Consider the following 12,138-nt stretch of genomic DNA (forward strand, 5'->3'; position numbering starts at 1 on the left):
ACAGCTGGGTAATTCTTACTGGAGAAATCCAAGGGACTATAGCAGGAGCAGGGATTCAGACCTGGGTCCTTTACTTACATGGCAACAGTTCTAATCACTATATTACCTGCAAGGTATTTTAAAATTCAAATCTTAAAAACCTATTTAAGTTATAGCAGTATCCAAAACATATACAAAATTTAATATGTAAATGTTTTATGGGATGTCTGTGCTCGGCTTTTATTCACTAAGTTTTTAAACTGACTCAATTTGCCAACAAAACAAGTTAGACTTCTGCTCTCACTTGTGTAAGAATGAGCCACTGTAATTGGATCAAAAAAATATTGCTTTGTATAAAATACAGAAAATATAAAAGCATCAAATGCCATTGCAGAATCCCATCAGACTAGCTGTAAAATAGTTGACATTTGCTTATTGCTGAAGTGGCAGTATTTATAGTTCTGTACCCGATACCTAAATTGACATGAACGCCCCCCCCCCCCCCCAAAAAAAAAAAAAAAAAAAAAAAACACACAGAATTGCTGAATGCCTTCATTATATAGGTTCTTAGGCAGCTCCATGCAGTGCCAAATAGCTGCACAATGTTCACAATGATGGACTTTGGAACAGAAGAATTTTTTTTTTTAAAAGCAATTTATGTCTGTCGTGTCAGGTTCAGTCACCCCAGCCCTCCTTGCCAGTGCACATTATGCCATAATACAGAAGTCTGAAGACCTTTTTTGTAAGCCCTCCAGCCCTGTTGATGATGCTGGTGTAATACCAGGCCTGTCCTGCTTCAGTGGTTGTCCTTTACTGTAATGAAGCAGGGCATCCCCAGTCCACAATGTCATACTTTACCGGTCCAAAAAAAGAAAAGCCATTTCTTCTTGAACACCCATACCCATGAGGTCTGGAACAAGCCTGGTTGTAGGCACATAATGTCCTTCAGCTAAATGTAAGCTGACAACAGATTTTGAGGGTGAAGAGGGGGGGCTCAAATCTACCCCCATACATCAGAGGGTACTGCAGATATGTCAGTTCAGCAATGGAGGTCACAGGGGCATTCTGGCATTACTCCATGTTCTGACAGGATACTTTAATCCAACCCACAGAAAGGAGGGATGATACATCACCCATGTTCAATGAAGGAGTCAAAGTCAACAGCATTATAATCAAAAGGAGACATTTTAAAAAGATTATCTGAAGGACAAGGACCAAACAGAAGGATGGTGCAAATGTTTGTCCCTGAGAAGAGATCAGACACACAGGGCCCTAGGGAACCTGTGGGCAGAGATTCACAGGCTTAATATCCAACAGTTTAACTCAGTATTAACTCCTTTAAACTGCATCTACTCATGTCAGAAACATTATGATTTATCCTGGAGGACTACATGCATAAGAGGCAGTTGACTGCCAATTTTTTAAAGAATCGAGTTGCACTTTTCAGAAAGATCTCACCTATAGTTCTTTGATCATGGAAAATAAGCTATCATTCTGTACTGTTCAAAGTATGTTCTCTAACACAATAAGAGATGACATGTGCTTCAACTCCTCCTGTTGCCTCACCTATCCTCAGCAAGACCATCCAGCTCTTCTTCATCATCTAGCTCCATCTCAAGCTCATTGTCCAGGGAGCCATGGCCATATCCACTCAGTAAGCTACAGGGCAAGAGAGAAAGATGAAGACAGGAAAGCACTGTCACCATCATTTACATTTATCTCCTCTACAGCATAATTTTATGTTCAAAGAGGATATGTTTACAAAACACACCACAAATACCTGACTTGTTTCAGCAGGATGACATCAAGCTGTGCCCATTAGTTCAATGAATGAACACACTGGCAGTGAACTGTTCACTGAACGCATGGACATAGCAGTACAACGTGTAGACATTGTTGACTACTGACCTGACGGAGCGGCAAGTGAAGAAAACAATCCTCTTCAGCTTCTTGTTGTAAAAGAAGTAGTTGAAGGACCAGAGGCTGCCGTCCTCTCCAAAGGGGTCCGAGTCCAAGTCAGGGTTGTAGCTATTGGGGTGGATGAGAACTGAGCTCTCCTTTCAATTGTTCACTGTTGTGGAAATTCCACTTTTTGATATCAAAAAATTGCCACATTTCAGCAGGTTTTTCCATTCTTAAATTTACACCTCATACATGCACAGTGACACACCTGTAAATGTCACAACTCTGAAGATTAATCTCCTGGTCAATTGCATTCCACAGCTCTGGACCTAAGGAGTTGAACTCCTCCCCCACTGCAGAGTACAGGCTGCTGTTCACTGCATTGGCCACCTGTGAACAGAAAGAGTGAGCAAGGGAAGGGGTAAGTTAGCTTGTGGACATACAGGAAAAGCAAAAAATGAGAAGTACTGCAGTAGCTTACTCAGCAAACATCTACATGCGTTATATGTTCCTAGGAAATACAGAGCTGAACAAAACAGCACTGTGTGGTACATTTGTTTGGCAGACACTTTTCTCCAAAGTGATGTAATGCACTCTGTATTATTTTAGATGTACATCAACAGAAGTGACTTGCAATTTGGATGCAGACACGTGATTCTTCAGTAGTCAGTTTGTCACACACCCCCACATGAAGCAGTATACATAATATGAGTAGCTGCAAATAGGCTTCCATTGTTAAACACATACACGTTTACCAAACAAATTCAAAACTGAATCACATTGCAAAGTAGCTGCATCATTTGATTAAGTAGACAGTAATTTAATTTGGGCAATGATACTTCCCTTTACTCATATATAAAGGTTGGTACTTCAGTTTAAGTACCTAATCAATGCTACTACAGCAGAGTATACAAGGGTAGACTTACATTACTTCTATATACAGTACATGCACCAAGTTAATGTTCAGCTTACCAAATCATACATTAATACGAAATAAACGACGTACATGGTGTCCTCTAATGCAGTACATGCATGTGATTTCTACCATATCACTTAGCCACAGACACTATATACTTTGGACCTGTGTGCATTATTCATGTTTTGAAAAGACTCTGCCAGAATTAAAGCAGTGTCTGGAGGTGTATTTGGCAGGGGCTTGAAGATCAAGGAGTTTCCAAAAGCACTGACCCAGTTGAGACTCGGCTCACGGCTGAACTCATGCGCACGGGCGGTGCTGAAATCGTAGTCAGGCCGAAAGGACTCGTTCAGCGTGGTGATGAGGTAGAAGAGGGTCTTCCGGCAGCATTTGTCACTCAAAGGATTCTCACCATCCTCGCAGCTCTTGCCCAACCTGGAAGGAAATAGAGAAGTTATGACATACTGGATGAAAAAATGATGCTTTCCAAATTATTGTGGGGTAGGCCTGTTGTTCATCTGTCTTCCTAGATGTCTGTGCAGTCCCAAAAGACTAAAAGTGCCAGCAGAGTAAGAGACTGCATGGTGATTTTGATTTTACTGACACTGTTATACTGTATGTTGTGATAAACCTGATAATCTGTCATTAACAGCAATAGGGTGTACTGAAATAGAATGTGCTCATAACCATAGCATTGTGAACACATGACCACAGAACTTAAGTGATAACAAGGGATGTGTGGAACTGACTGTGAAGGGCTGGTGGTGCTGGACTGTGGGGGGGACAAGGCCTCCAGGACATGTGGCTCCCCCTCTTGACAGAACTGCTTAAACATGTGCTTGTCATCACCAGCCATCTTACAGGAGTAACTCTCAATCCTTGAAGGAGGAGAAATAAACAAACAGTTATTCAGGATAATCTCTTCAGCTAAGTAACACCTTGTGATCTAAAGAACCCAGTGGAAACAGTTTCTAGACTTATGCTACTGTGTCAGGACCTATTAATGAACCAAAAAAAAAAAAAAAAAAAAAATTATTTTCCGACAACAGCCTTCAATGCTCTCTGTAGGATATCCAGACGTTTGATTTTACTTTTAATTTTTAAGCACAAACCAGAAAACACAATTACAAAAACTTATTACATCAGAATCAGAATCAGAATCAGAACGAGCTTTATTGCCAAGTATGTTCGCACATACAAGGAATTTGTCCTGGTGACAGGAACCACCACAGCACAGACAGAATGACAGTGACAAGACACAGATGAGAAGATAGAGCACGCGAGCAAGGGACAAAAAATATTAAAAAATATAAAGTACCCAATATACAAAAATAGTACAAAAATAGTCGCTAGATACAAATGCAAGGGAGTGTAGGAGAAATGTGATAAATAGTTATAAATATAAATAGCATTATGTATTGCACGGTTTACTCTCTAGGTGAGAGATTTAGGTGTTCATGAGGTAGATGGCCTGAGGAAAGAAACTTTTCTTATGCCTGGCTGTCCTGGTGCACAGTGCTCTGTAGCGCCGGCCAGATGGCAAGGGTTCGAAGAGGAAGTGGCCTGGATGTGAGGGGTCTAGAATGATTTTGCTCGCCCTTTTACTGACTCTGGACGAGTGCAGTTCTTGGAGAGCTGGGGGGGATGTGCCGATGATTCTTCCAGCAGTCCGAACTATCCGCTGCAGTCTTCTGATGTCTGACTTCGTAGCTGAGCCGAACCAGACAGTTATAGAGGTGCAGAGGACGGACTCAATGACTGCAGAGTAGAATTGCAGCAGTAGCTCCTGTGGCAGGTTGAACTTCCTCAGCTGGCGAAGGAAGTACAACCTCTGCTGGGCCTTCTTCACAATGGAGTCTATGTGGGGCTCCCACTTCAGGTCCTGTGAGATGGTGGTGCCCAGGAACCTGAATGACTCCACTGTTGCCACAGTGCTGTTCATGATGGTGAGTGGGGATAATGCTGAGGTGTTTCTCCTGAAGTCTACGATCATCTCCACCGTTTTGAGCGTGTTCAGCTCCAGGTTGTTATGACTGCACCAGACAGCCAGCTCTTGGACCTCCTGTCTATAGGCAGACTCGTCGCCATTCTGGATGAGGCCGATGAGTGTGGTGTCGTCTGCAAACTTCAGGAGTTTGACAGAGGGGTCTTTCGCGGTGCAGTCGTTGGTGTACAGGGAGAAGAGCAGCGGGGAGAGCACACATCCCTGGGGGGCTCCAGTACTGATTGTGCGAGTTTCGGATGAGAATTTTCCCAGCCTCACTATCTGCTGCCTGTCTGTCAGAAAGTTGGTGATCCACTGACAGATGGAGGTGGGCACAGAGAGTTGGGTTAATTTGGACAGGAGGAGGTGTGGGATGATGGTGTTGAAGGCTGAGCTGAAGTCCACGAACAGGATTCTCGCATAAGTCCCTGGTTTGTCCAGATGTTGCAGAATGTAGTGCAGTCCCATGTTGACTGCATCATCCACAGACCTGTTTGCTCGGTAAGCAAACTGCAGGGGGTCCAGCAAGGGTCCAGTGATGTCTTTCAGGTAGTCCAACACCAGTTTTTCAAGTGACTTCATGACCACAGATGTTAAGGCGACAGGTCTGTAGTCATTAAGTCCTGTGATCTTGGGTTTCTTTGGGATGGGGATGATGGTGGAGCGTTTGAAGCAGGAAGGAACTTCGCACATCTCCAGTGATCTGTTGAAGATCTTTGAGAAGATAGGGGCCAGCTGGTCAGCACAGGTTTTTAGGCAGGCCGGTGAGACACCGTCTGGGCCTGGTGCTTTCCTTGTCTTCTGTTTGATGAAGACCCGACGCACCTCCTCTTCGCAGATCAAAGGTACAGGAGGGGGGGAGGTGGGGGTTACTTGAGTTGTTAAGTGATTGGTGGAGAGAGGGTCTGAATGGGTGTAGGGTGTGAGGCAGGGTTTATCAAACCTGCAATAAAACTCATTCAAATCGTCGGCTAGTTGTTGAGTTGACACGGTGCCGGGGGGTGGTGTCTTGTAATTTGTGATGTCTTTCATGCCTTTCCACACCGACGCAGGATCATTGGCTGAAAACTGTTTCTTCAGCTTTTCAGAGTAGTTTCTCTTAGCCACTCTGATCTCCTTTGCCAGTGTGTTTTTGGCCTGTTTATACAAGACTCTGTCCCCGTTCTTGTAGGCGTCTTCTTTGGCCTGACGAAGCTGTCTGAGTTTTGCAGTGAACCACGGTTTGTCATTGTTGTATGTTAAATGAGTCCTGGTAGGGATGCACATATCCTCACAGAAACTGACATATGATGTTACAGAGTCTGTGAGCTCATCCAGATCGCTAGCAGCAGCCTCAAAAACACTCCAGTCAGTGCACTCGAAGCAGGCTTGTAAGTCCTGCTCTGCTTCCCCAGTCCATCTTTTAACAGTTCTTATTACAGGTTTAGCTGATTTCAGTTTCTGCCTGTAGGTCGGTATAAGATGAACCAGGCAGTGATCAGAGAGCCCCAAAGCTGCCCGTGGAACAGAGTGATATGCATCCTTTACCGTGGTGTAGCAGTGGTCCAAAATATTACTGTCTCTGGTGGGACATGTAATATGCTGTCTGTATTTTGGCAGTTCACGGGAGAGATTTGCTTTATTAAAGTCCCCGAGAATGATTATAACAGAATCCGGGTGTTGTTGCTCTGTGTCAGTGATCTGGTCGCCCAGCTGTTGCAGCGCTGCGTTCACGCACGCTTGCGGTGGAATGTAAACACTTACGAGGATGAACGAGGAAAACTCCCGCGGCGAGTAGAAAGGCTTGCAGTTGATGAAGAGCGCTTCTAGGTCGGGACTGCACATCTTCTTCAACGCTGTCACATCTGTACACCACCTTTCGTTGATGTAGAAGCATGTCCCACCGCCACATGATTTCCCCGCTGATTCCGCGTCGCGATCCGCTCTGAACAGCTGGAAGCCCTGCAGATGTAGCGCGCTGTCCGGGATGGCTTCATTCAGCCAGGTTTCCGTGAAGCACAGAGCAGCAGAGTTTAAAAAGTCCTTGTTTCTTTGGGACAGGAGGAAAAGTTCATCCATTTTGTTGGGTAAGGAGCGGAGGTTCGCCAGATGGATACTAGGCAGCGCTGTTCTAAAGCCGCGCTTTCGGAGCTTGACAAGCGCGCCGGCTCGCTTTCCGCGCTTGCGCGTCTTGGAGCGCTTGGAGCGCTTGAGCAGCGCCGCTGCACCTCCGACTACAATGTCCAGCAAAACGTCAGAATGGTCGAAAACCGGTAAAATGTCGGGTGGTGTGTACTGCCGAATGTTCAGCAGTTCTTCCCTGGTAAAGCTGATTGTCGGAGTATAACTAAAAACAGGGCAAACTAACAAAAACATTAAAACAACTGTGGAGCTCCACACCGAGGCGGCCATCCGCGGCGCCATCCTTTGACAACATGCTCTTACCCTGACACATACAGTATCCAACATGCACAAAAATTGCTTTCTTTGCTCTGGATGCCTCACAATGTAATACATACAGTACCCACATTTTCAAGTTTTTAATGTGTGGGGTGGGGGGGAAGTGTATAAGACCAAACCAGGACAGTAGGCCAAGGGTGCACATTGCATGTTTATTTTCTCCTGGCACAGGAGTGCAGTTATGCAACAGCGCATGTTGCAACATAGCGTCTCTGTGCTAGGGACTAATTATAGAGTGAAAAGTCAGATGGTTAGGGTCATATGATTACAATGTCCATCACAGTCCTGACACAAGAAGAAACAATGCTGGCTAGTGTCTTCTGCATTTACTGTTGATTTAGATTTCTGTGCATGACAGCATTCAGTCTATTTCTGTGTTCTGCATGTATTTACAGCTGTAGCTTATGTTCATAAACAAGTTATCCCAATGAGTCTCTGCACTGCAGCCATCACCCAGTCCAGATCTCTATGGCCAGTGCAATGATCCCCCTTATATGCTAGAACTCTGTCAGTGCACCACCCCACTTCATCTCCCTCTAAATATCATCTAGAGCATGCTGGAAGTACACTCCTTATACTGCTCTTGGCCGCATCACATGCCAAGAGCACCATGGTAACTTTCTAGCGCACACTATCCTCAGACATAGATAAGCCTTAGGTAGCCTTGACATTTCTCCACAGGCCTACAGCCCCCACTTTTCTCTTACGTAAAAAAATGTGTTTTTAGTAAAAAGATACACCTCCACATGCTCAAGGTAATACTTTTTCATGAAGTGTGGTGTACTTAAAATATGTACAAGAAGACTGACGCATGCCTTCTGTAGCACACTGGCTGACATTTAAAAGGCACTGACCTCCCCAACACACCCAACTCCTGAGTTTACAGGACATCACTGAAACTTGATCCAGTTTGGTCTTTGCCAGTTCTGTTTGTATACACTCCCTATTCCTGCATACTAGCATAATAAGAACTGATTTTGGGGTGTATCACAGTGAAACGGGTCGAAAATATGTGGTGTTTTGGCACTTGTCTAGCTGTGCAGTTTGTATAATGTTACTTCCCATTTTGTACAACTATGTGCCACAAGCCCCAGCAGGGCCCCAGTGTGATAATCTGCCTCCTCAAAATAGACGCTCTTAACACAATCACAAAACAGGCAAGAAACTGGACACCTGCAAACAGGCAGGCACAGGCATTAAAATGGACATACAGAGCAGCATCAACATAGCAGTTTGCAAAAAAAAAAAAAAAAAAAAAAACTTACTCCATTTCAACCCACAGCTGATTTAAACTGCATCCATAAAGCTTTGTTTACACACAAAAAAAAAAAAAAAAACCTTCATGTGTTCAAGGATTGAGCTCTGCTTTGAACATACATGTTATGTAGTGGTTAGAGCCACCACCTTGCAAGCAAAGAACCCAGAATTGAATACTTTCTCCTGCCACAGTTCCCTTGAGCAGTGTATTGATACACTAAGAATTACCCAGCTATATATATATATATATATGGGTAAAGCACTGTTATTGACAAGGTAGTGAAAAAGCATCATTCATACCAATTAACAGATCTGGACCGACAGTTTCAGTAGTGATTTATATTTACTATGAAGTGGCTGTGATTGGTTGACACTGTCAATGTGATTGATGGAGAGGAAGCAGGAAATAAACTAAATAGATGACCGATTAAAAGCAGGCCCTGAAAGCATTGATTGTGGACATGCGGACAGGTGGTAGCGTAGTGGTTAGAGCAGCTGCCAAAAGGTCCCAGGTTTGAGTCCCACCTCCAGCTGTGGTACCCTTGAGCAAGGTACTTACCCTAAATTGCTCTAGTAAAATTACCCAGCTGTATAAATAGGTAAAAAGTGCAGGCAGACTAATACTGTAAGTTGCTTTGAAGAAAAGCGTGAGCTAAATGAATAAATGCAGATGTAGTGTGTGAGCTACCTGCCCAGAATGTGAGCATCTCCCGTTTCCACACACAGCCGAGAGCTCAGCGCCTCGAAGCTGGAGTTCTCCAACAGCTTCATTTCTCTACGTCTGACAGAAAGAGGACAAAAGACCAGTGTGAAAACTTGCACACAAAGAAATAAATACAAAATACTAATAATAATAATTAAAAAAAAATCTCCCCGAACGCCAGTCTACCTTCCCTTTTAACTACATGCGAGCGATGCAGTCACTCGGTCAAGTTAAGCAAGAAGCAGAGTTCGAGCTCCCGTTTGCAGGCAGTCCAGCAGCGTAATGTAGGACAGGTAGACTTCCGGCGGAGGGGGGGACGACGACACCGTACTCCCCCCCCCCCCCCCCCCGAAACCCACTTCCTGCTTTACACTTCAGTACACGGCACATAACCTCTCCAGTCTGTACTCTATTCAACTGTGTAGTGCCGGATGTACAATTCAATTACGCGTCTATAATGCTCACTGCAGCTAAAAGACAAACAACCAGAGAGTTAAAAGCCGGGATGAAAACCAATAAACAACCATAATAATAAGTAACTGACACTGACTGACAGCACATCGGTATCCGCTTATGAAAAAAAGAGTGAAGTGGGCTTCAGCTGCTTTTATCCTAGTGTTAATTTGAAACGAGAACTGCTTGAAAGTCTCACCTCTAGTATTTTTGCTGCTGATCCTTGCGGCAGTTATATAAATTCTGCGGCCGTCGACTCTGTTTTCCAGCCTAGGTCGGTGGGATTGATGTGTGTACAGCTTTGCGCGTTTGATCTTTAGGCGAGTGAATCGAATGAGCGCCGTTGTGCTATCAGAAGGTTTTAAAAAGTCGCTCACGGGAGTATTAGTGCGAATTCAACATCTCTGTCGCGGTCGGTGACTTCTTCTACAATATACGGTCAATTCTATCGAGAAACCGTGTCTACCGAATAAATGCGACATTAAACCCGACGACGGTATGACTATGAGACTCTTCGATTTCGGCTGCAGCAGCATCCCCTTAGGCCGGATTTTACTTAAAAATTATTCCTCGGCCAGATCAGAGTCGCTTCTATTACAGCGACTTGATCTGTATAAATTGCTATTTTATTAATTTTTTTTCTTTTAAACCTAATGGCGCTCAAGAGCCTGAGATGAAAACGAAAAGCACTGGATCGCCCCACCTCCGACAGTCAATATTATAAAAATTCATTGTTCGTGACCACGCCCATAATATAGGCGTGTAAAGAAATCTACGATTCTCATTGGCTCGTCCAGGAGCCTGCTTGTAATAATACCTTATATAATAGGCCGCAGGAAAATGCCCTTCAAGATGTGCAAGGAAGTGATTGGTTCAAAAAAGCATTCAGTCTCAAAACGTTCATCCCCAATTTTTGTCGGGCATGGATAAAGTTTAAACGGAAAAAAAGTCAAACGGGTTGTTTTGTTAAGCAATGGGAGGGTAGACATAAAGTGCGCTTTTATGTATTAAAATATTCGACTTCGCATAACCCAGCATCATACCTTCATTATGCATTCAAAATGGATAAGATTTTTTTGTGTTACACGTCTAAATTCAAAATGTATGCGCCCTACCTACCTAATCAGAACTATTGCAACAAGCTAAAAATAATGCTAAGTTTTTGTAGGATTATTGTCCTCCTTCCTTGTGGAGGTATGGTCAGAAAACGTTAAACAGTCATAACTTCCATAGCTACTATTGCGTGCTGCGCTCGGATGACAGAGAAGGACGCACAGACTGCATTCATTATAAACTTTACTGGAACATCGGCACACAGCTAAAGATGCTGTATAGTCGCAACTCTATAGAAATAATGCTGTTAGTCTGATCCCTTTTAATCAACCATATGCACCTCAAGCCAGCCTTTCCCAGCCTGCTTACTCTTTTACAACTTTTCTAAACCTTCTCACACTCCCCAACAGGCACCCAATCCCTTCCAGCTCCCACAGTTCAACAACTCTTTTCCATCTTTCCCACTTTCCCATCCTTCCCAACTATTTACAATAAACAGTTTTTCCCGCTTGAACATAAACTGCCCAGTAACGCGGATTGTTACAATAAATGTCCGAACGAATGACGGTATTTCTTCAGCTAAAAATGTAATAAAAAGAAGCTCAGTACAAAAACGGATCATCCCCCTTCCCTCAAATTAATTTCATACCGTTAAAGTTAAAATACTCTAAAAAATACAAAAACACAAAATACACATTCAGAGTATGGATCATTAAAACCTATCTCATCATAAACGTGACAGATTATTCACTGGTCTGAACATAAACTCACACACACACACGTTCCGAGCGGGCTCCCGGGGAACCAGAGCCTAACCCAGCAACATAGGGCGTAAGGCTGGAAGGAGAAGGGACACACCCAGAACTTGACGCCAGTCCGCCGCAAGCAAGGCACCCCAAGCAGGACTCGAACCCGGGACCCACCACAGTTCAGGCTCCGGCCAAACCCGCTGCACCCCCACGCCTACAAGTGAAAACATCACAGGTTAAAAACAATTATAAATAACCCCTTGAAGAACAAAACTTGGGACTTTAAAACCCTTTACCTTTAAAAATGTATAACCTATATATTTCCCAAGCATTATCTTAAACTTAACACTGTAACGTTTCTGTATCATTTTCAGTTATATTAAAAAACACAAACATTCATACAACACACATTTAAAACATTATTAAATGGTATTAAAAGTGAACATTTAAACAATTTCTCCAAATAAAAATTCTAAATCTAAGTCATTTCCAGAATACTGTACTTCCAGCAAAATCATTCTATTGTTTTTTATCCCTCATTCACATATTCTATCTTCTCATCTGTCTTGTCACTGTCATTCTGTCTGTGCTGTGGAAGTTTCTGTCACCAAGACAAATTCCTTGTATGTGTGAACATACTTGGCAGTAAAGCTCGTTCTGATTCTGATTCTGATTCTGATTAGTTTGTAGGTGACCAAGTATA

The 12,138-nt window shown here is 43.5% G+C and overlaps 1 protein-coding gene across 2 annotated transcripts; it reads right to left on the reverse strand.

Annotated features, from left to right (window-relative positions):
* Positions 1-504: 504 nt before the first annotated feature.
* On the reverse strand, positions 505-10,339 carry maf1b (MAF1 homolog, negative regulator of RNA polymerase III b). Of its 2 annotated transcripts, none has more exons than XM_018760146.2 (8): positions 9,833-10,339; positions 9,166-9,258; positions 3,547-3,675; positions 3,070-3,232; positions 2,150-2,271; positions 1,888-2,007; positions 1,546-1,638; positions 505-1,260 (listed from the first exon to the last, which is right to left on the reverse strand). In XM_018760146.2, exons 2-8 carry the CDS (start codon positions 9,246-9,248, stop codon positions 1,236-1,238), a joined length of 735 nt encoding a protein of 244 aa, XP_018615662.1. In that variant the 5' UTR covers positions 9,249-9,258; positions 9,833-10,339; the 3' UTR covers positions 505-1,235. The 2 variants fall into 2 exon arrangements, with proteins under 2 accessions (XP_018615662.1, XP_018615663.1); XM_018760147.2 differs by lacking the exon at positions 9,833-10,339 and adding an exon at positions 9,367-9,446.
* Positions 10,340-12,138: the final 1,799 nt, after the last annotated feature.

This window comes from Scleropages formosus, chromosome 19 (assembly GCF_900964775.1).
Source record: "Scleropages formosus chromosome 19, fSclFor1.1, whole genome shotgun sequence".
In the NCBI taxonomy this organism is placed as follows: Eukaryota; Metazoa; Chordata; class Actinopteri; order Osteoglossiformes; family Osteoglossidae; genus Scleropages; species Scleropages formosus.